The sequence below is a fragment of the Montipora foliosa genome, chromosome 3 (genome assembly GCF_036669935.1).
Source record: "Montipora foliosa isolate CH-2021 chromosome 3, ASM3666993v2, whole genome shotgun sequence".
NCBI lineage: Eukaryota > Metazoa > Cnidaria > Anthozoa > Scleractinia > Acroporidae > Montipora > Montipora foliosa.
In genome coordinates this window covers 17,492,187-17,514,686 of record NC_090871.1, presented here as the reverse complement: position 1 = coordinate 17,514,686, position 22,500 = coordinate 17,492,187, and the positions used below count along the sequence as shown (strand labels likewise).

Below are 22,500 nucleotides of genomic sequence, written 5' to 3'. Positions count from 1 at the left end.
GGTGTCATGAGGTCCTTCTATCTTCGTTACCATTGTAGTCCGGATTACTTCGGATAGTTTTGGCTCCAAGTAATCACGAGTGATTGGCCACTTGTCTTCTGTTTGTTTAAGAAAATCGGGACCCTTCTGCCATGTGCTTTCAAGTCCAATGTCATCGGGCTTCCTGCCTCTTGTCAAACAGTCAGCTATGTTATATTTACTCTCTACCCAATACCAGTTTTCAGGGTTTGTTCCTTCCTGTATTTCACCTATTCTAGTGGCGGCGAACGTGTTGAACCCGTATGAGCTTTTCTGGATCATGGCATGTACAATCTGAGAGTCTACGATGTGGTAGATCTTTTCAAAGCGATATCTACATTCCTTTTCTATGAACACTTTTAGACGTTTGTTCAGTACCGCTCCACACAGTTCTATACGGTCAATGGACATCTTTTTTATTGGTGCAAGACGATTTTTGGACAGTATTAAATTGCTCTCAAATTGGTTATTCTTTCTTTGCCACCGTACATATGCACATGCAGCGTATGCGTCTTTGGATGCGTCACTAAACACAACGAGAATGGGGTCGTCAATAGCATCCATTGGTTTAAGGCATCTCGTAAATCTGATTTGATTCATGTCTTTCAAATCGTTGAAGAAAATAGACCAATTCTGTTGGTTTTCCTCGGGTATAGGGTCGTCCCAGTCAAGTTTCGGTTCAGTTCCCCACAAACGGCGTAAAAGAATTTTGGCCCTTACTGTAAATGGTCCTGCCAACCCTAGGGGATCATACACGCTGTTGATCTGTGACAAGATTATACGCTTTGTGAGCTGTTGGGGATCTTGGGTGGGGACGATATCGCTCGTAGACCTTGAAGTATGTATTCGCTTGGTAGTAAAGTTAACCTTGACTTCGAAACACAGTTGATCTTCTGATTGACTCCATTTAACTCCAAGTATCTTTTCTGTTTGTTCCTCGATCGGTATATTTGTTTTTTCTTGTCTGTCAGTATCGCTTGAGAACATCCACTCTTTGACTTCAAATCCTCCTTTAATAATAGCCTTCTCGATATCTTGAGTCAGTTTAATAGCTTGTTTGCGATCGTCCATACTTTCGATTATGTCGTCCATGTACGTATTTCTTTGTATTATATCTGCTGCTTCTGGGTATTTCTCTCTTGACATCTCTGCGGTTTTTCTCAAAGCAACGGTTGCAATCGTAGCTGACGGCTTGTCACCGAATGAAACTCTGAGCATTATGTATGTGTCGGGTTCTCTTGTACTATCCATATCCCTCCACAGAAATCGGTGGGTGTGCTGATCTAACTCTGTCATCTTCACAGTGTGGTACATCTTTTTAATATCACCAATGAAGGCTACTTTATTCTCTCGGAAACGTATAAGGACTCCCAATAAGTTATTGAGTAGGTCAGGACCTTTAGCCCAATACTCATTCAAGATATGACCCATGTAATTGGCGCTGCTATTGAACACTATGCGCACTGGGGTAGATTTGGAATCAGGCTTGAGAACTTCATGATGTCCGATATAATGCACCGGTCCTTTGTAGAGTGTTAGTTCCTTTTTGGAGAGTTTCCTTGCAACTCCTCTAGTTACCATGTCTTTTATCTGGTTGTCATACACTTTTGCGTGTTCGGTGTTCCTTCTTAGACGTTTCTCGGTCGTTATCAGTTTTTTATTAGTCGTTATCAGTTTTTTATTAGACGTTTCTCGGTCGTTATCAGTTTCGCGAAAGCGACCTTCCGGTTGTCAGGAAGATTCTGAGGATCCTTGATCCAGGGATACTCAGCGACCCAGCGATTTTCCTCTTTGTTAAAGTTTAGATTTCGTTCGATTAGTTCCAGCTCTCGCTCTTCTTGAATAGTGCAGTCTTTCGCGCCTAAGGAACATTTTCCACATTTACATCCTCCACATTTCGGTTTGCATTCTACGCCAAGGTTCTCAATTTTGTAAAAGTCTTCTATATTGATTTTGCCTACAACTGTGTTGACTCTGGCATTGATGAAATCGTGATACAGATGTGATTCTTTAAGTAACGGGTGCGTTCCTCCTATACATCGCCCGAAACGATTCCTTAAGAGCACAAGATGACCGATGTTTTGTTCTCTTTCCGGGTGATAGGCTGCATATTCGTAACCGATTAAAATGTCCACAGGTCCTGAGGGTCGCTCGATTTCTTCCTTTGTGACGTTCTTGAAAAGATGTACTATGTCGTCTATGTTAACACTTTCAATGTCTGAGGTGATCCTTTCGATGCCGTAAGCTTCGAATTCGATGACGTGACCTTGATTATCTATAAGAGGTACCTTGTATTTGATGGTCTTAATCTTCTCGCTCTGTGCTCCAACTTTGATGACTGAAAGTTCAACTTTGGATCCTTTAAGTTTCTCTTGCTTTGCTTTAGTGTTTGTGATAAAACAAAGTGATGCGGCGTTATCCCACATTATATTAGCTTCTCCTCTTTTGGTTTTAACTCTTTGTACTTGTAACAGGCAGGTGTCAATTTTTGTATTGTGGCATACGTTTGCTGAGGCTGAGACTTGCTGAGGTGTTTCTTCCGTCTCGTGTATAGATGGATGGTGCTTTCTTGTGCAGCCGCCTACACCACAGTCTTTCCTTGATTTGCATGTACGTTGTCGATGACCGATCTTTAGGCACGGCCAACAGGCTCGTTTATCTTTGATGATCGTCTTTTTCTCTTCTATTGGCTTGGCTAAATAAATTCTGCAGTCTGCTGTCCAATGTCTTCCGTGTTCATGAATCAGACATTTTGGTTTGGGTTCTTTGCTTACTTCCTCGACGCCTTCTGTATAGTGCGATGTGCCTCTGTAATGTTGATTGTTGGTCGTCGTCCGAAGAGAAGCACTGTCGTATTCAATAGCACTCCTTTGATTTTGCAGAAATTCAAGAAGACTAGGGAACTTTTTTGATTTGTCGATGTGACTTCCGTGACAACTAACCATTTCCGCCCATCTTCTTCTGATGTCTGTTGATAAAGCTTTCTCTATAATACTGACCGAACTCGTTGTTGTAATTTCCGCTTCTAGACCGAGTCTTGTGAGGTCCCTGTATCCGTCTTCTACAAGAGTCACGAATTCGATGAAACGTTTATCTTCTCCTTCCTTAAGTGTTCTGAATCTACGTATGCCGTCAATGATAACGTCTGCAATTTTGGCTGGATCTCCATACTTTTCGTCCAGTCTTCGCCACATTTCTTGCACATCGTCGTCTATGCTCTTTACCAGGCCTTCGGGTTCTTTTCCAAGACAAGAGCGTAGCACATATGCGGCATCTCTTCCACGAATTTGTGGCATGACTTGTTTGTTGAAATCTCTTTTAAACTGAGGGTAATGACGTAGTTCTCCATCAAAGTGCGGCATTTTTACCTTTTCCAGTTGTAGAAAGGAAGAAGTCGCGCCAGATTCCTGTTTTATCTGCTCTTGTTCTTTTACGTTAGTATATCTAACTACAATTTGTTCAACAATTTCGTAATAATAGGTTTGGATTTTAGCTATCCATTGCATCTCAGATTCGGCTGATTCAAAGGGCAATAATTCTAACAGTTCAGCGTTAAAGGTTTTGCAATCTTGAAATTGATCTTCTATTTGTTTCTGTAAGTCTTTTAACGCAAAATTGGGCATTTCTTTTGACTGCAACGCGTGCGAAATACTTTCGTAAGAAGCTTCGAAAACAGCGCGCGCAGTGTTCCTTTTAACTTTTGCGTTGTCAATGGCCTCTTGACGAGCCGCGTGCTCGCGCGTTGCCTTTTCGCTTGTAGTGACATTTTCGACATATTTCACTTTACGATTAAATGCATTGGAATATTTTTCCTCGACTTCTGACATCCAGATTTCTTCTTCGTCCACTAAATGCTCGTCAGTCAGGAAGTTAACATACTCTAAGTGCTTCCCTTCCAGTTCTTCCCATGCATCAACAAGTTTTGAGTAATTGGTTTCTACTACCTCGATTCCTTGGCTTGTCTCTATGGACTTGATCAAAATGTTCCGCTTTCGTGTGAAGTTTCCCTTGGCAATTCGCCGTGAATTCTTAGCTTTGTCGGTCATCTTCTGTTCCAGTCGTCGCTTAGTAGCTAACCACACTGGATTTTGAATGTATTGCTAGAGAGGATTAACTAACCACGGTTCTAAACAACTCCATTTATTACACCAGCTTTCTGTCAGTCGCTGTACTTTTCACAAGGGAGGTTGAATAGGGTTCAAAATCTAAATTACAGCAAATCGCGTTAGTGATATGAAAAACAGTTATCCCTTATAATCAAGCAAAGATATTTACCCAGTGGTATCTCACAGTTTCTCTCAATTCCTCTTACTAGCAAGTGACTTAAGTTGCGTAATCATGTCTATGACGTCACCTAACAAATTCTAATCACGGATTGTTGGCGATACACTTTATTTAAAACACGGTAAATGGCTCAGCAAGCATGCCCTGTAAGAATTACAAAATATAAATGCTAAAAAATTACAAGAATTACAAGATATAAATGTTAAAACGACTAATAAACTAGGTATAACTTAGCGCTAAATATTATTTAATGTCAAAGAAATTTAAACAATAGTAATAATTAGTAACCAACATAATTTAACTATGTAATAATACGAACAAGCCATGTAAAAATGTGCCCTAGCGATTTAAAATGTGTCCTAGGATATCGCACGTTTAAAGCTTGCAAGATCCCTTATCTCACGTATTTGATTTGACTGTTGGTTCCAAGCATTTGCACCTCGATAAGAGAAAGTCATAGTTCGAACCCCTCAAATTATAATTGTGAACTTCTGAGGTTCTATGAAAATACTCCCGGAGATACGTCGGACAATTGTTATTGAATACTTTAAACATCATAATTAACAAGTGCCTTTTCTCTCTTTCTTCTAAGTTAGACCACTCTAGAGAATTTAGCACTGCTGATGATCGAATCGAGTAAACAGCCCTAGTAATAATCCGTGCAGCTCTATTTTGTAACTTTTTTAATTTGTCAGCACGTGTTTTGGAGCTGTCACTCCATACAACATCACAATAATCAAAATAAGGCTGTACAAGTGAATAGTAAATTGTCTTAAGAGTCTCTTGATTGTCAGTTAATTTTCTAGCTAAAAACAACATTCGCAAGCCATTCGAGACTTTAATTAGATGAAAAATGTTTGATCTGATTATCCCAGATTAGCATTTCATCAATATGAACCCCCAATAACTTAGTAGAAGGTTTATGTTCAATTGGCCAATTATCCATCTTTAAATTCATGAATTTAGCTTTTGTTAAGTCTTGCCGAGAACCAAAGTCATATATAACTAGTTTTGGAGGTATTGCAACTTAATTTGTTTGTCTGAAACCAATCATGTACTGCAGCTAAATCACTATTTAAGGAACACTCAATTGTGGATATATCTTCATGAGCCATAGTTATATAAAGTACGCATCATCGGCAAACATACCAGGTGTTGTATGTTGTAGACATTTTGGGAAATCGTTTACATAAATTATAAACAAAAATGGCCCAAGTATAGAACCCTGGGGAATGCCACATGATACATATTGTTCTGTGGATAAGACTCCATTTACGTAGGATCTTTGTGTTCTATTAATCAAATATGATTTAAGCGACTGAAGAGCATTGCCATTGACACCATAACAAGAACGTTTACGTAGTAAGATGTTATGGTCTACAGTGTCAAAGGCTTTCTTTAAATCTATAAAGACACTACCATTAAGTTTACCAGCATCCATATTGGTAAGCCAAAGGTTTACTGCACTTATCAAATCTGTACAGGTTGAATGATTTGGTCTAAATCCAGATTGAGAGTCTGTCAAAAGATTTCCTGCTTGGAAATACTCTAACAGCTGAGTATGCATGACCCTCTCTATAATTTTTGATATGGCAGGTAGAATAGAAATCGGTCTATAGTTGCTTGGAATATTTCTTTCATCGGACTTAAAAATAGGATGTACTTTTGCCTTTTTCCAATCATCAGGAAATATTCCAGTCTCCAACACTTGATTTATAATATCACACGTAGAATTTGAGATGTATGGACTACAAAGGTTTAGAAGTCTGCTTGAAATATTATCCAATCCGTAACCAACATATATCTCTCGTTGTTGCTAAATATTCATTAAATCACACCTCACGGCGAAAACTATACAAAAGCCAAGGTGGCCAAGTCTGAACAGCAAGTTCTTGTATTTTTGTTGGCTGTTTACAATCGAACTCTAGAATAACCAACACCTTTTTTTAACGAAGTTACAACAACCCGTTTGCAGCGTTTACTCTAAAAGTAACTGAACTAAGGTCGCACACGAAAAAAGAGAATTAAAAAGGCACGCTGGGGTGACACTACCCAAGCCAAATAATAATTATTTGAAACGAAGTTTCTTTTATAGCGGGGCCTGTTTGTGAAACAATTTTCCTCAATACTTAAGAAATGCGGACTCTATTGGGCAGTTCAAACGCACAATCGAGCAAGTATCTGACCTATCGGATTCCCACACGGCAATCATGTAAAACAGTTGTTAAGCGTTTTTACTTTTTTTTAGCTTCACTGATGATTTTCCGTGTTTAAATAAAGTTTACTTACTTACTTACACCTATACTGTTGATATGTAACATTACACAACGGTCAGTACAATGTTTATTGTTCACTGCAAGAGATATTTTTACTCATACATCTCTTGCCCAAGAAAACCGTTATCTCCTTCTGAGAAATGTTTGTCTTCAAGTATTTTCATTTATAGCTCAGCAAGGCGGCAAAGATCCACTCCACGAGTCCGTTTTAGAGGTTTCTATGCTGAAAAATTAAATGCCTTCTCTTTCATCTGCTGGATTTCCGTAAGTGTGAACTTCACATCTTCGCCAATAACAAAAAATGGCGCCCAGTTCGAGATCCTTTTCAAGTGTTCTTTTCCCTGCAGGGTAATCATACTGTACTGTAGAGCCTGACACACCGACTTGTTTGTAGTCACGTGTTTATAGAACAATTCCATAAAAGATAAAGTTGCGTCATCATCAATAGCCCACAACGTCACAACCACCGCACTCGCACCAGCCCCCAGGAATGAGCGGGCTATACCAACAACCCCTTCGGCCCGGATATCGCCTTGCGCGGTTTGACAGCAACTCAGCACAACCAGACGTGCTCGCAGGCTCAGCGAGGCAATATCTGCGCATGTCAATAAGTAGTCTTCTTCTGTAGGTAGCTGGTTTCCTCGATTGGGGCCTGCATCAGGTGCAAGAACGATCTCTCCTTTCACCGGGTCCCCATGGGCAGCAATGTGAACTATACTAGCTTTGACAAGGTAGTTGATAACACGTGACTTGGTGGCCATTTGCTGTGTAAGAGCCGTAGTGTATAGAAATGAGGCCACTTTCTCTGCTTCCCTTTGTGCTCCTGGTAGCTCACTGGGCTTGGCCTCTTTTCCCATTCGCCGGACACGCCCAACTAGTGGGTTCCCAATCACGAGCGCCCCACCCTCAAATTCTCTTTTGGTACGCTTAGAGATAAGAGTTAACGTCTCGAGGGATGTGCAAACCTGAATGCAGAACTTCTTCGAGAGAAATGTTCCTTCACCATCCAATAAGGCGGAGAAAGGAAGGCGATAAAGCATCGCTTCAGGGATGATTAACAACTTGTTTCCTTGGATGAGGTGCCCGACTGGTTTGATTAAAATGTCGTACAGCTGGCGAAGACTAGAACCTGGGTGGGAAACATCCACTGGTTTCGACGAGGCTTTCGACACCGTTTTGCGAGACATCTCTTCTCTGGTGGACTGGACACTACAAGTCTTGGGATCAGTTGTGCCTTTCTCTGAAAGATTCCACGGTAAGGACAGCGATTCTTGGATGGCAAAGATGTCTTCGCAGTTGTCTGTCTCAGAGGCTAAGAGCAATCTGTCTTCGACCATTCCATGCTCTCTGACTCCTTGTCTGATCTCATCCAGTGATGTTTCCACAAGCTCCATCAAGGCCCTGTACTTTTGACCTTCCCTCTCGGGCCACGGTAGTACACAGTCTACACGCGAGTGTGAAATAACCCATATGAACATTTGCCCGTTGAAGAAAGAGTACATCACAGTAGTGAGATCAGGGTCCCCCCGCAGTTCATCCAGAAATTTGGAAACGCTGTTTACATCTTTTGAGGGCGCTGTACTTCTTTTGTACACTGTTTTCACATCAAACTTGTGATAAAGAAGATCCTTGAGGGCCATGGCTCGCCCGCGATCTTCTGCCAGCATGGCATCCTGGACTTGCCCAGCATGAAACATGGTATAGGAAAGAGCTTTGTACACTATGATGTGCAGATCGCCGATTGAAATTTTTAGGTTTTCTTGCTTGCCCAGATGCGCTCGTATTTCTTCATATTCGGTAATACTCGTTTGGTAGATTGCCATGGCCCCTTTGTAGTCCTGTAACATACGTAGACACTTCGCTTTGGCTAACATGGCGTGATAAGCGGGGAGTCTCATGCGAGCTTCCTTGAATAGCCTGTGTGCCGTTTCGTGGTGTGTGAGTGACTCCTTGTATTCTTCGCGGTACGACAGAGCAAGTCCCAAACTATGCTCTGCACGAGCAATGAACGCCTTGTCTCCCATTTTTCTGGCAAGATTTGCATTTTCATGGAAGAAAATTGAGCCACTTTTGAAGTCTCCCAGTGCACAGTAAGCGTTGCCCAGGCCCCCACTAGCGATGAACTGACCTCTAAGGTCTCCTAACTGTGTCGCCAATTCAAGGTGTTTCTTAGAATAGCTTAAAGCTTTCACTGGATCTCCAAGGTAACGGTATACGTTACTCAAATTAGAGTAGGCGTCTCCTTCGTCTTCTTTACAGCCCGTTACCATAGCGACAGCAAGCGACTTTTCATAGCAACGGAGAGCCTTCTGGTATTCCCCCACATCCCTGTAACAAAGCCCCAGGTTTGTGTGCGCATGGAATTCTAGACTCTTGTCTCCTGTTGCTTCAGCAATCTGAAGTTCCCTCTCAAAGTACTCCATGGCTTGTTTGATATGGCCGAGATTTCTTTGCAGAGCGCCCATGTTGCCGAGAGCCATAGTTTTCCCACGCGTGTCCACCAGCTCTTCGCAGATCTGCAGATAGTTTTGAAAACATTGCATCGACTTCGTGAAATTCCTCAACTTAAGCATAGCGGAGCCAATCGACGAAAAAGCATCAGCTTTTATTTGCCGACGTTTTTGCTTCATTTTGGAATTTCGTTCCTTTCTTTCACCTTCATTTTCGTCGACGTTATTCAAAAGTTCTAAAACACGCTCATAACAGGCCACACCTTGTGTGATATCATTAGACGCCATGTAAAACAAACCCATGCATCCAAGCGATGCTGCGATGGAAGTTAAGTGGCCGGTGTTTTGAGAGATGTTGAGGCATTCTGTGAATACGGAATATGCCTTGTGGCGTTCGTTGTTGTTCAACAGTGATTTTCCATAATTCAGTGAAACATCGATTACTTCAGGGACCACAGTGTCCATATTGGGTTCTGAAAACCTGTAAAATCGAAAATAGAGGCGAATTTAATGATACTCATTTGAAACAGAACCCACAAATCATCTTGGTCCCGTGAATTAATTTAAGTGTTACGACGTTTACGGCGGCTTCCGGTAGCGGATCTGGCCACGAATACGTTGAAAATTGCAACCAAGTGCTAAAGACGCTTTAATATCTGCGAATTCTCTTTTTTCATAACTTAAAATTTAAAATGGAAGTTAACAGTGAGAAAAGCAAACGCGTCAGTGTAATTCGTCCAAACGACTTCGACGGAATAGAAACCATCTCGTTCCCACGGCTTTTCCCATCCCTATTCTTGGTTTTCACCCACGTGACCTTAGTCCTTGACAACCGTCGTTAACCGCCATTGTGGAGCCCCTCGAATCGTAAACAGAGATGCGTAGAGAGAGATGTGAGTGAGTTGTAGTGCGATGGTTCTCTGTATAATACCTGGCTGTGGAGTAAAATCTGGAAACAAGGAAGGTATTAGTCTATTCCGTATACCTATCGTTGTTGATAAGAACGGTGAAAGTTATAAACAGCTAACAGAAGATCGCCGAAACGCGTGCATTTCACAGATAAGCCGAGACGACACGAAATCGAAAGACTTTGTTTCTGGGAAGCCTGCCTTACTCTGGGACAGATACAACGAACAAAGGACAATTTAAAAGCTTTCGCAGCGATTGCCTCACGGTTTAATGTTAGATTTTAGGACTTATTTTGCTGAAATTGTCTTTACAGGTTTAGCAATTAAAGCTTTTGCGGTGATTGCCAGTAACGGCTTTTGCTGTGAACAGTTGTGTTTTATCCTGTAAAGCTTTCGCAGCGATTTAGCACGCGTTGGTTCAGGGTTTTAGGGTAAAAGGCGAGCGAGTTAGAATTTTTCGAAAGTTGGCTTTTTTTCGATAAAGCGTTTCTCGGCCGGGTTTCCACCGATGTCTTCCCAATTCACACCACCGAAGAGCTTGAACCCTTCGAACAAGTGTGCTCAATTTCGACCGATTAAACCACAACGTCGCGGAGAAATTCATCTTCGAAAATTCATCTCATTAAATATGCCCGATGCAAATGAGGTGCTCCGGTTTTGAATATTTAATGAGGTGAATTTAACCTGAGTATCAGGCGTTTGTGATACTCAGGTTAGCAAATGTCTAACTCGGAGGCGTTTTATTCGATTTCGCTGAAATTCGACAGGCGAATGCGAGGGGTAAAAAGGCGAATGCGAGGGGTGGAGCGCCCAAATTGACTGAGTTTGAAGGAAATCGGACGAATTTCGAAGGAAAAAAGCTTCTCACCTTCTCAAGGTGAAGGACTGAGACTCTAATCGACCAAGTACTTTGACAGAAGAAGAGGGAAATCATCGAAACAAAGGGAATGAGGAGGCCTTTTCTTCTCATCTGGCGGCCATAGCAGTTAGCGAAGGTATTAAAAGAAATCCAACTGGAAACTGATACAGATAAGGTCGACGCCAAGTGTCAAACTTCCGAGTCACCTTCGCCACAAACAACAACAATCTTGCCCGCGATTTCCTTCCCTTGCTTAAACGGACGCAACGAAACCAGAAATCATCTGGTTGTACGCTTTCAAAATTTTGAAGGCCTTAAACTGCTTGTTTGTATAGTAGCTTGTCTCTAAAACTAACTAGGAAAGCAAGTCTGAGACTTCTAGAGGAGCCAAACTGATCGCTCCGTATGGCCGCTGGGTCTACGCAAACGACAGAAAATCTTCTTCAAATAGCGCTCTCGAACGTGGCTTTCGAGGTTTTTTTTGCGTAGGATGAAAGTACTGGTACCTCGTCGAGTGATTTTGGGTCGCTTTCTTGGGAAATATCCATTGGAAAGATGAATTATTTGAAGACTTCGAACGTGAGCGCTCAAAATGTCATACATTTCCCTATAATCAGGGGCACCAGAATGGCGGAAACCTAATTTGCATAAGGTTATGACGTCAGCTGAAAACCGAGAAAAGCTTTAGCAACGACAACGGCGACGGCAAGGAGAACGTCACAAATTTGCATATTTAGTGGGCAAAAACAATAGCTTTGCACGCTCTGCACGTGCGTTTTTCATTTTTGTCCATTTCTTTGCCGTCGTCAGCAAAGCAACAACGTGAAATTACCAAGTTTGAGGTGTTATGGAGAACGTCAGCACCTGGAGATAAATTTTCATTTTTCTCCCCTAAATTAAGCGCCGCTCGTAACGGTTTCATTCCTGAGGGACTGAAACACCTTTGCAGGGGTTTCAATAACTTTTGCAGTAGATGACTGGGGTAATCAATGTAGGCGGCGGTCAATCTTATCTTTTACAAGGGTTTGAGTGAAAATCAAGGCAGAATAGCCGGCGGTGAGAGACAAATTTCTGACAAACAGACGGTGGTATACCGCCGGTGACCGGCTTCTAATGAAACCTCTGCCTTTGTCATATTAAAAGGCTTAGAATAGTCGCGAAGTGATCGCAATAACGTGAATTTATGTTTTTACATGACGTTCTCGTTGCCGTTCCCGTCGTCGTTGCTAAAGCTCCCTACTAACGAGGTTGGGAACGTAACTGCTCAGCATATGTAAGGAAAAACGCAAAAAAACCTGACCAAATGAAACGGACTTTTCCAATGATAAATCCGCAGACGGGATACCGCATGGAGTCCAAGCATTTTGTTTGCGACATTCGTCGTACTCACGTTTTGCAAAGGCAATCACATGATTTCGAGTGCAATTTGGAATAAATAAGCAAAAGAAATTTTTTCAAAGACTAAAAAGAATTGCACAAGCCAGCAGGGCGAGTGCAATTTGTAGTCTCTGAAAGTGCTTATTTATTCCAAATTGCACGAGAAAATAATTTGATTATTTGTTGATATAAACTCATATGCAATTTAATTTCAGCTTCTAACTTTCGGCAGTGTTTGAGATCAGTTTACGTCCTCTCAGCCAATCAGCATGCTGAAGTTTTTTGCTTGTCTGTTATTACTGAACAAAATGGATTTCAGGACCCCATCAGGAAAATCGTTACCAGACTTCTTTGAGTATCATGGATGTATCATCAAATGGAAATTGATAATCTCTGAATTAAATGTATTCTCACATGATACACTTTTGCTCTCATTTGTCCCAAAAGGCACTGCAAGCTATTTGAGTTTTACTGAAGTGGCAACCAAGCGTTATTAGGTAGCCAAAACAAGTTATTGCAAGAAGTTTTAATTTGAGCAACATCACAGGACCGACTATTAGGTTGATTTCCTTATTACATATTACAAACATCCCGGCACCAGTGTAAGGTGAAAATATTAAAGTGCTACTATGATCAAAAAATCATTTTCTTTTTTTGTTCAGATTTTGAAAGTGTGTTCGCTTAACACCCAACTGGCAAAATTTTGAGCTTTGATTTTGATCCAAAGGCTGTTTATTTTGAATGTGAGGTTTGGATTTCAAGGTCCGCCATTACTCACGTTCAAAACTGACCGATTGGACCTCGGAGGGTTGAATCTACAAAAAAGTGATGTCATTTACTCACTAGGTTAAAATTTCATCATGTAAATGCAACTCATTATATATGCAAAACACAAGTTTAAAAATCTGAAAGCCTGAAACTCTATGTACACATGCATTGCATTCTTAAGCCAGAGAGTCTTTGACATAATTTTCTCTTCGACCCAGCTCTCTCATTAAACTGTGCCATTAAGGGAAGGGCTTTAGACTGCAGTTTGCAGAGGAAGATACTCAATGCCCACTAGCCTGCTTGCAGGAGGTAATTTTTATTTCAGCCGCCACATCGGACGGCCATCACCCAGCCCAAACCTATCCCCCGCTCTTCCAATATGGCATCTGATACGTGATTCGTGGCAACAACGTCAGCAACAATGGCATCTACCACCTGCAAGCAGGCTAAATACCCACTTATTCATATATGTAGACCCTATTCATAAATGGCTGCCAATTAAAAATTATTTTGTATGCATTTAAATGAGCCCGACTAACCTTGTTTGAGAGCAAAAAATCTTTTGAATTATCAACTCAAAAATGAGGTTAGTTGGGCTAATTTTAATACTTGCAAAAGACTTTTCAATTGGCAGCCATTTATGAATAGGGTCCATGTGAAACAGAATGTCTGCAGTCACGCGATTGATATGCTTTGTCACGCAAAGTTGTACGTGACTGAAAGATTGTTTTAATAATATGGTGGTTACGTGGTGATGGTAACGAGTTGTTTGGGGGGGATGTTTTAGTCTCTTGTGCTGTAATTTTATATTCCTGGACTATTAAATTTTTTTCAGCAGAAAGTTGGCACTTGAATGCACATCCACAATCACAACCACAGTTCTCTGAAACAAAGAATTCGTTCGTATTTGAATGACAAAGAGATTTTGAGTCAATGTTTATTCTAAATCAGAGCTCAACCATGTCATAATAGTTTTATGTCAATTTAAAGTCAAAATTCTAGAGTAACATGCAAAAGAAATCCATTAGAATATAGTTACCGAATCTTTACAGGCTACGTACCGTTTTCTGTATCATTCCACCATGTGCATGTCCTTGTTACATTTCAGACTCCTACATACATACAATGCCAAGTGCGTTTTGATGTGGCGTTGTGTAATCGCCATCACTATCCTGTCTACTCGGGTTCGAGTTCTAAAGAGCGCAAGGATATTTCGGTCTTTTGAGCGACCTTTTGAGCACATTTCTCTCCATCTTTCGCCGGATAAGTGCGCTACTATTCTGATCTATTCAGGCAACCTTGGTTCCCAGGGTCTCTTTGTCTATGAGGAGAGACCCTGGGAACGAGGTTCGATAGATCAAATATTCTAACATGGCTTCGAGGCTTGCCGGTTAAAATTGTAAAATTTTTCAGTTTCTTTTGTCTCTCAATTCCCAAAAGAGACTTGGATACAAAGAAAACAACACCAAATATGGAAGTTTATCCGGAAAGCCTCGGAGCCATGTTTATAGAATACTGATATATCGAACATGGCCAGGAGCTAACATGGCCAGGAGCTCCTGACATGGCCTATTGGCTAACAAATTAGCGGGAGCGGGATGAACACAACTCACCTTAAAATATCTGTTACCATGGTTACACTCGATAAAAAAAATGTGTCAGCCATGCATTTCACCGAATGTTCTGCATGTGTTGATGTCACGAGTCGCCTTGCCGACGTCAGTAGAAAGCTAAGTTCACTCTATCAATTACTGTACAACGAGTTTGAGTGCCTATGAAACAAAAAATAACTAAGGCTTATTTGAAAGATCTTTTGAAGAAAGGAAACATGGTATTCTCATTTTTAAAATATCTCATATCATTGGAGAGATATTAAGGTTTTTGTTTTAAGACTGATGACGTCATCAGTGGTTCCAAGGGTAACACAAATCACAAAATCTAAAATATCCTTGAAAATATTACCGTAGTTCTCTTCAAACTTGGCACTAATAATGTTTATCACATTTAGCACATAAAATGACACCCATTGTACAGTTGCCATGGCAAACGTTTTGCTTCCAGATCAAGGTTGTGGGGAACTGGTGTTTCCGCTTTTTGTTTTAACCAAACATCATTCACCCTCAATGCACGCCTGACAAAAATTTGTCTCGCTCCGAAGCCGGACGACGGCACCTTTGACGTTTGGTATAGCTTGACAACCTTTGGTAGGAAAAAATCACCGTGTGCACTTGTATCACGGATCTTTTTATCCTGGGATTTCTCAAAAAGCTTTAGTAAACGGAAATTCTGATGGTAGTGCTGAGCTGATTGTTTTCATTAGCAAATTTAGTAGCATTAATTATAAGAAATAACCTCTAGTTCTGTTTTTACAACAAATACCTGCTAGTCAAATTACAGATTCATCTTTATGGTAAACTCTCGTCATTTTCCGACTTTTACCCGTAGTTGTTGTAAGCTGTAACTGGACAATTCATGTTAACTGTTTATGCATCCCAGGGATACACCGTTATAGGCGTCTTGTTTTGTTGGGGGGTTACATGTTGCGTGCGCTTTCACACCCTGTTTTGTTTGCTGTTCTTGGGAGTTATTGCACGAAGTTGAAACCGGTCGAAGTTTTGAGCCAACAACTCCAACCTACGCGTTGCGCAACAATGTTGGATCCCGTTGCAAAGCTCTTTCAACATTGTTGGGGTCACGCACGCGCATTCCAGATGGTCTCCACGGAGATAGCAACGCATTAACGGTCAACACTAATGGCCATCCGTCAAACTGACACTGGACATTTCCTTACAATTACACGACCCAATATCCCATCTTAATATGAGAAGCTTATCGCTGTAAAAAGAATGAAAACAGGCAGAATTAGCGCTTTAGTTCAACAAGAAATAGCGTTTCTGAGCAGAGCCGCGCTGATCTAAAATCCACTTGGAAGACGGTTAGCTTTTACTTGCTTTGCTGGATACTACTATGTCAATACTATAAAAAATTCGATCTTCCAGGAGCTTGTCTCGTTAGTCTAGTGGATATTGGAATATGCAAGGGGAACCTATCGATCCGGGTTCAACTCCTTAGCTCGTCTAATCTGAATGTACTCTGCAAATTGAAATGTTTGTTTCTTTGAAGTAGATTTGAAGTCTGAAGTAAAGTGTACGTCGTGTAAGAATAAGTTGAATAAAAAGGGAAATGTCAGTTTGAGGGATGGCAATGAGTGTTGACCCGCATTAACATGTTAATGGGAGCCGAATTTTCTAAGTTTACAAAGTCTTATGGGTCGCATCCTTCCCACATTACACTGCGCGTCCTTTACTTTGTTGGGAGTTATTGCGTCCGTTTCAGTGCACACAACTGCCAACACCAACAAAAATCTGCAGAACCAACAATTCGCAACAATGCTGGGAGTTGTTGCTTCCGTTCGCACGGGGCTTTAGCGTTAACCGCAAGTATTTCGCAATTATTACAGGATGGGTACCAACGGTTTTAAAGTAAACACAGAAAATGAATTGTTCATTGTTATATGCTCTCGTTGTCGCCAAAACCTAAAATTTTATAATTTCACGTTGTCGTTTTGTCGAGTGCCGCAAAGAAATGCACCAAAATTCGTGCTGCACGTGCAGCATGAAAATTCTCTTATCCCAACTTGTCTCTATCACACAAGTTTCCTTGATTTTTGGTAACACGAATAATTTCAGCCAAAGGTTTGCCGTAAACGCAGTTGCAAACAATGTCATCTCTCCATGGAACTTTCTGGAAAGTTTCCCTTTGAAGTCATTTGAAATGCAGTAATGTGATTGGGCAATCGAAGTGTTTACTGCCCATTTTAGGATTTTCTTTGTATTGACGGGAATAAGGAGAAGCTTTGTTTTAATCTTGCCACACACTGGTCCGTGAAACAAATTGCAAACACTTTTTCAAAGTCATACGAAAGTCGCTCTATCTCTCTAAATTGTTGAATTCAGTCAACACGCACTAATCGCTTGCCTTTCGTTTAAAGACTTCAGTACAGGAAAGCAATGCAGAGGGTCCACAGACCAATTTATTAATCTCTCTCTTTGCTTTTGGGTCAGGCTCGTAAAAAATTATATTCGCAATAAACGTTTTCTTTTGCAATGCTCGTGAGTAGCGTCAGTCAGTCTACTATCTATTTTTATATGAAGCTTAAGGACACCCTGTGATCGCTGTCCATCGTTGCAGAACCTAAATGAGCGACCTACCAGCGATCTTGGACCAAACTGTTGAGACAGCGACAAAAATTCACCTTCATCTTCTCACACTCCCACTGAGGGAAGAATTTACACTTTCCTTCCCCCTCAGTCAATGTTGCTGAGTACATTGTATTGTTATTCACCTGTTATGCAGTATATTTCCGACCAAGATAAATCAACATCGAGTTTGTGGGGAGGAGAAAGGGTGGCTTTTAAGCGGAAAACATTTGGATAAGATTTTGGAGTACCAAAAATATCTCTTTGTCTCAACAGGGTATGTCCGAAATTGTAGCTACCCAGGCCTCCCTAGAGCTCCATGGGTAGAGCATTCGACCGGTGCTATAGAGAGCCATCGTTGCAGTCGCTTGCATTCATTGGCACAAACTGGTTTGTGATAATTTTCAAACTCTAAGATATGTGATTACTGAATTGCTTGAGAAGAACTGAATTTACAGGAATTGAGTGGTTTCCACTCCTTTTGACAGAGTGAAGCTGCGTGAAGATTGGAAAAGCTTTTATGTCACACCTCATGGATTTTTATATCGCTGGGATAAACTTGAGAGTTCCTCAAGAATTCCATTGAAGCTTTCGACTTCCGTTCCAGATTCAAGAAACACATGGTGTTTCCTAATGTCTACCTTTTTGGCCCAGTGAACCAATGACAATAACATATCAGAAATACCAGAATTGGTCTCTAAACAACTCAGGACGCTGGTGAGATTTACTCCACAACTCTTAGGTCTTGTATATCCCTCCATCACAAAACCATCAGCTGTTACCTTGGGAGTAAAAATATTTGGGAATGGTGGTTTGACAATACAGGCCTGATTCACATTCCAACATGACGAGGAAGCGTTAGGATTTAGATTTCTCAAGAACGCATGAACAATTTCGCTGGCAGACGAACAGGCTTCAAAGGAACTGTCATTCTGCAAAGAAGTCTGAGCACGAATGTTTCTTGAAGAAGTACATACAAGGGATGTTGGAATTCCTCTGACGACGGCAGACTGTGAAATAACAGAACAATTACTTGACATGCCTGGTGTTAATGATTGTAAAAGCTCTTTGCCATTTTTATTAAGTCTCGAATGAAAAAGAGACGATAGAGAACTGGTCTCTTCTACAGGTAAAGGAAAAGTAGACGATAGACTGGCAACTGTTCTCTCTCCAAATCCCACACTTTCCACAAAACTGTTCATCGTAGAGGCCTGTGGTGTGAGAAGTCGATAAGGCATGGTCACTGTATCAATGCATACTCCAATTACAGAGCTGGTGTGGTATGGAAGTGAAGGCTGCAAACAAGTACACAGGACACTTTAGAGCGGTTTTCAATTGAGTGTCGAAAGTAATTAGCGAATTACTTTGGTTTATGATTACTTCACTCAGTGATTGGTTCAAAGTTCTCGCGCCAGTTTTTCAACCAATCAGAAGTGAAACCAAAAGCAATCGTGGCTCGTGCGTGCACATTTTCCCGCGCTTTGTGTCGGCTACGTGTAATTACTTCGAGTTTCGATTGGTTTACTGGATTGTCTCCGTCCTTTTTTATTGGCCAAAGTAATTACTTTGGTTTTGGTTTTACGACACTCATTTGAAAACCGCTCTAAAAATAAGTCAAACTTATTCAAGACATCAGGCCTCGGTTCTTCAAGAGGTAAATAACGCTACCCACCGGATAAATCACGACCCAACGGATAAACACTAACAAAAACAATTGAGTTATCCAGTGCATAGCGCTATCCACCCTTCAAACAACTGGGGCAGATGACCAAAAGAGGACTAAACAAAAAGTTTCTTTTCAAGATACCAAAAATAATAATAACTGTTATTATTTATGGCCTGGAATTGCTGACTCACCAAAACAACTTATTGGGATCAATTTCTTAAATTCCTCATTTTAATTAAACTGCTGATTAATAAGGGCCTTGCGGCCTGACATTTTTGGCAGAATAATATAATTACTAGCATTTTGATAAGTACCAGCACCAATTTCTTGTTGAAATTAATGTCCCAAGCCGTCATAAAAAGTGAAAAAGCTATAGATTTATTCCTCACTGAAGTATGGTTGAGGCTCGATTCAGATGATGGATTTTCGTCAGCTCAACCAAATACATGTAACTTGAAATGTTTGGCTAATAGTTCAATAAAGAACTACCAACTAAATGGAATTGCTCAGCTTTTCTTCCTGTCTAAACTAGTTGGGCATTTGGACAGTGAAGCTTCCATAAAAGTTTGCCAAACTGGTTGGAATTCATTTGCCTGCCGTGTTGAAAACTTTTCCTAGTTCCCAATCCCTTAAATAAAATTTTGTTAAACAACCGCCGGAAATACGTCTGCGTTCCCAGGCTAGCCTGCGAAACCCTGTTAATATTTATTTATTTATTTCTTTATTTATTTAGAGGTCTTATCTATGAAACCCTGTTAATAAAGTTTTTATTTGTATAGAAGTTTATTCTGTTGGTCACTCACTTTTGTAAAGTTGGTGGCTCCTAAAGCAGCCGTTTTTTTTAATTTCCAAGAAGGACAACATCCCTACTCGTCAGTGGAAGTAATCAGTGGAAGTAATCTGCCCTCAATACGCATGGTAGTCAGTCTTTATAAATTACAAGGAGCCAAAAAATGTCTCTCAAAGGCTTTTGGCTTAATTTGCTCATTGGGTGTCCTTGATTAGGACAAAATATCTTTGGGGTCCTGAACATATTCTTTATGGTTAAAGCAAAAATATATCATTCCACGTTTTGGATACATAATTAGAAAAGCTTGTGACTTACGATGTATTTAAAATCAATCCAGAAACATCTATATCCTCGTCTACATTTACTTGTAACTATGTTCCAGCACCCAGGAAAGCACTCAACTTTCAGCCAAGGTGGTGTCACACACTCTAAGGTTTTTTAAAAACATTACCACTTGGCTACCTACCGTATTTGTTGCTGGAGAGAATTGGAAAGACCATAACACCCCACTTCACCATGCTATTTCTGATAAAGGGCTCATTCTTTATCAGTCTGATAACAAGTGGGTGCAACACACTCATCACATGACTGTTCTTCAGCCATGTAACATCTGTGATCAAACACTATCAGTAAGACTTACAAAGACTAAAACATTCAGCCAAAATATTGCGATCCAGTGATTTTACTCCATAATGGCTTCTATACTTTTCCTGATATTTGAAGGCATTTTTGTCCAGATGAACAATGGGCCAAGTTTACTTTTTGCATGTAAATATGAGACAAATTTTTATCGATATATTTCAGTGTGTTACACAGTTACATAATTCTAAATTATGGTACCTGGTAAATTAGCAGTGGAAACTCCCTTGCAGGTCCTGGGTGTGGCCATGTCTCACTAGCAAGTGACAGCGGTACAAATAAGTCGCTGAATTCTGATAAACGGCCATAGCTCAATGCTGAATTCAGAATTCTTAGGGCAGCCTTTTTGTTTGTCCCATTCAAACACTGAGCTGGTGAAAGTCCAAAAGAAATAAATGATTTTGCTGAATACTCATCCTTCAGTTCTTCAAGTATCTGGCTACTTAATCCTCCAAAACCATCGGAGACATCAGTGAAAATCTAAATGAAAACAACATACAACGGAGCTGAGGATGACATCATTGATCAATGAGTCTCAAATTTGCTTGATTGCCTTTCAATCATCTCAGGCCACTCTCCTAGATACAATGAATTTATGACAGATTCCAGAGAAATGTGTGAAGGCTTCTAAGAACTGAAAATCAAGTCACCAATGACTATGTTACTTTACTAAAGATGATCTCTGCACAACCTCATATAATAATATTGGATGTAAAAACTGTCAACCATTCCATAAAAATAACATTAAGCATGAATACTTATTATTGGACAGGTAAAATAAAATGGAATGGGTAAAATTTAGTCCTGGGAGAGACAAAAATTGGCAAAACTAACCGACAGTATGCCTTCCACAACAAAGGTTGTCACTTAACCCAAAAGATGATTCTACTCAAGTTTCTGTCCATGACTTTCACCACTCTCAGTATAATGTTCTCCCAAACAATGTTAGAGTAATTACATAATCCACAGTACGATCTCACACTAGACGAAGGTCAGATCACTCTTCACACAAGACTGTCCATTCCCTTTATCTATTTACATGAGACCTGTAAAACAAATCTGCTTACGGTTGTTTGGAGTGCAAAGAAATATTTTCCTTCCCTCCAAGGTCCAGGTTATATACAAAATAGAGAAGTGATTGTTCCACTTATCTAAGAAATTTATCTCATGCTGACCCCTGAGAAATTCAGGTGGCTTCAACGGGATTCAAACCCGCGACCTTTGCGACACCAGTGCAATGCTCTACCAACTGAGCTATGAAGCTACACAGTTAGGAGTGGGTCAACTTGTAAGGCTCTTGTGTTCCTGTGAAAGGACTTGATGAATGAAATGGATGTACATTTGAAGTGCAGGTTATAGACAAAATAGAGGAGAAATCCTCGCACTTATCTAGACAATTTACGCAATTTCTTAAATTATCTAGATAAGTTTCAAGTAAGCTTATAAAGTAAGTTTCAACTTACAAAAAAAAAAAAAAAGGAAAGGAAAGGAACTTTATTTAAGTGTCTAGTCGTTCTAGCGCTGGAGCGCTAATTGGGGACACTGTAAACTGAAATGAGCAATGAAAGTAAATCAAGTCAAATGTTGGTTTTTGAGGAGAGGGGAAACCGGAGTGCATACCGGAGTGCATACATATGACGCCGAGTCCGGGAATCGAACCCGCGCCACATTGGTGGGAGGCGAGTGCTCTCACCACTGCGCCATCCCTGCACCCCGCGCCATCCCTGCACCCCAAAGCTTGCACAACAAAGCTTGAACTGTACATCTTTTTTTCAGCTGCTTTACCTGAAATCCTTGCAGACTATCACATTCCTCCACAAAGAAATGTAAATTATTTTCAAACTCATCATAGAAATGTTCCTCTTTTGCCAAATGTTGTCCATAACCAAACACATCAAAGGGATTGCTGCCTTCTTCGTGACAAAAATCTCGGATTAATTGAATTGACTTAGGGTGCAAGGAGGTTCCAAGAAAGTCCGACCAGACCGAAATGTCTTGATCCAGGTTGTAAAACTTATCTCTCAATGGTCTTTCATCTTCTTCCGTAAAGCTACTTATCGATGGGCGATCAAGAGTTTCGCTATCACTGATAGAATTGGTATCACACTGAAATTCCATCAGCTCTTCTTCTAAGTCCATTAGAAACTCATTTTTGGGCTCTGGTTTACATTCGTGAACAGAAACGTTCCCTGACCACAAAGATTCGTTCCCGTAGGTTGTTGTTTTATACAAAGTACCGTATCTTGGTAAATTTCTCAAGCTCCCT

The 22,500-nt window shown here is 40.6% G+C and overlaps 4 protein-coding genes and 1 non-coding gene across 6 annotated transcripts in view; all 5 read right to left on the bottom strand.

The window, feature by feature from the left end:
- LOC137995335 (uncharacterized) overlaps positions 1-1,599 on the bottom strand; it is a 3,108-nt gene extending 1,509 nt beyond the window's left edge. Inside the window, exon 1 of the mRNA XM_068840908.1 lies at positions 1-1,599. This exon is cut by the window's left edge and continues 1,509 nt beyond it. Coding sequence (XP_068697009.1) covers positions 1-1,599 — 1,599 coding nt within the window.
- An 89-nt stretch (positions 1,600-1,688) lies between these two features.
- LOC137995334 (uncharacterized) lies at positions 1,689-4,064 on the bottom strand. Its single transcript, XM_068840907.1, has one exon. The coding sequence runs from the start codon at positions 4,062-4,064 to the stop codon at positions 1,689-1,691; it is 2,376 nt and encodes a 791-aa protein (XP_068697008.1).
- Positions 4,065-4,132: 68 nt separating this feature from the next.
- Positions 4,133-14,338, bottom strand: LOC137996944 (tetratricopeptide repeat protein 28-like). Its single transcript, XM_068842592.1, has 2 exons — positions 14,002-14,338; positions 4,133-9,509 (listed from the first exon to the last, which is right to left on the bottom strand). The coding sequence occupies exon 2, from the start codon at positions 9,491-9,493 to the stop codon at positions 6,797-6,799; it is 2,697 nt and encodes an 898-aa protein (XP_068698693.1). The 5' UTR covers positions 9,494-9,509; positions 14,002-14,338; the 3' UTR covers positions 4,133-6,796.
- Positions 14,339-16,311: 1,973 nt separating this feature from the next.
- The window catches only part of LOC137996941 (protein misato homolog 1-like), a 6,464-nt gene continuing 275 nt past the window's right edge, over positions 16,312-22,500 (bottom strand). Inside the window, exons 1-3 of one of the 2 annotated variants that reach the window (XM_068842590.1) lie at positions 22,020-22,500; positions 20,436-20,714; positions 16,312-18,149 (exon numbers count right to left, since the gene is read on the bottom strand). The exon at positions 22,020-22,500 is cut by the window's right edge and continues 275 nt beyond it. In XM_068842590.1, the coding sequence (XP_068698691.1) occupies positions 17,670-18,149; positions 20,436-20,714; positions 22,020-22,500 (1,240 nt within the window). In that variant the 3' untranslated portion in view covers positions 16,312-17,669. Of the gene's footprint in view, positions 18,435-20,435; positions 20,715-22,019 lie in introns of both variants that reach the window. The other variant, XM_068842589.1, reaches the window with a different exon arrangement.
- Trnat-ggu (transfer RNA threonine (anticodon GGU)) lies at positions 21,426-21,498 on the bottom strand. Its single transcript has one exon. It is a non-coding gene; the product is annotated as a tRNA-Thr (tRNA).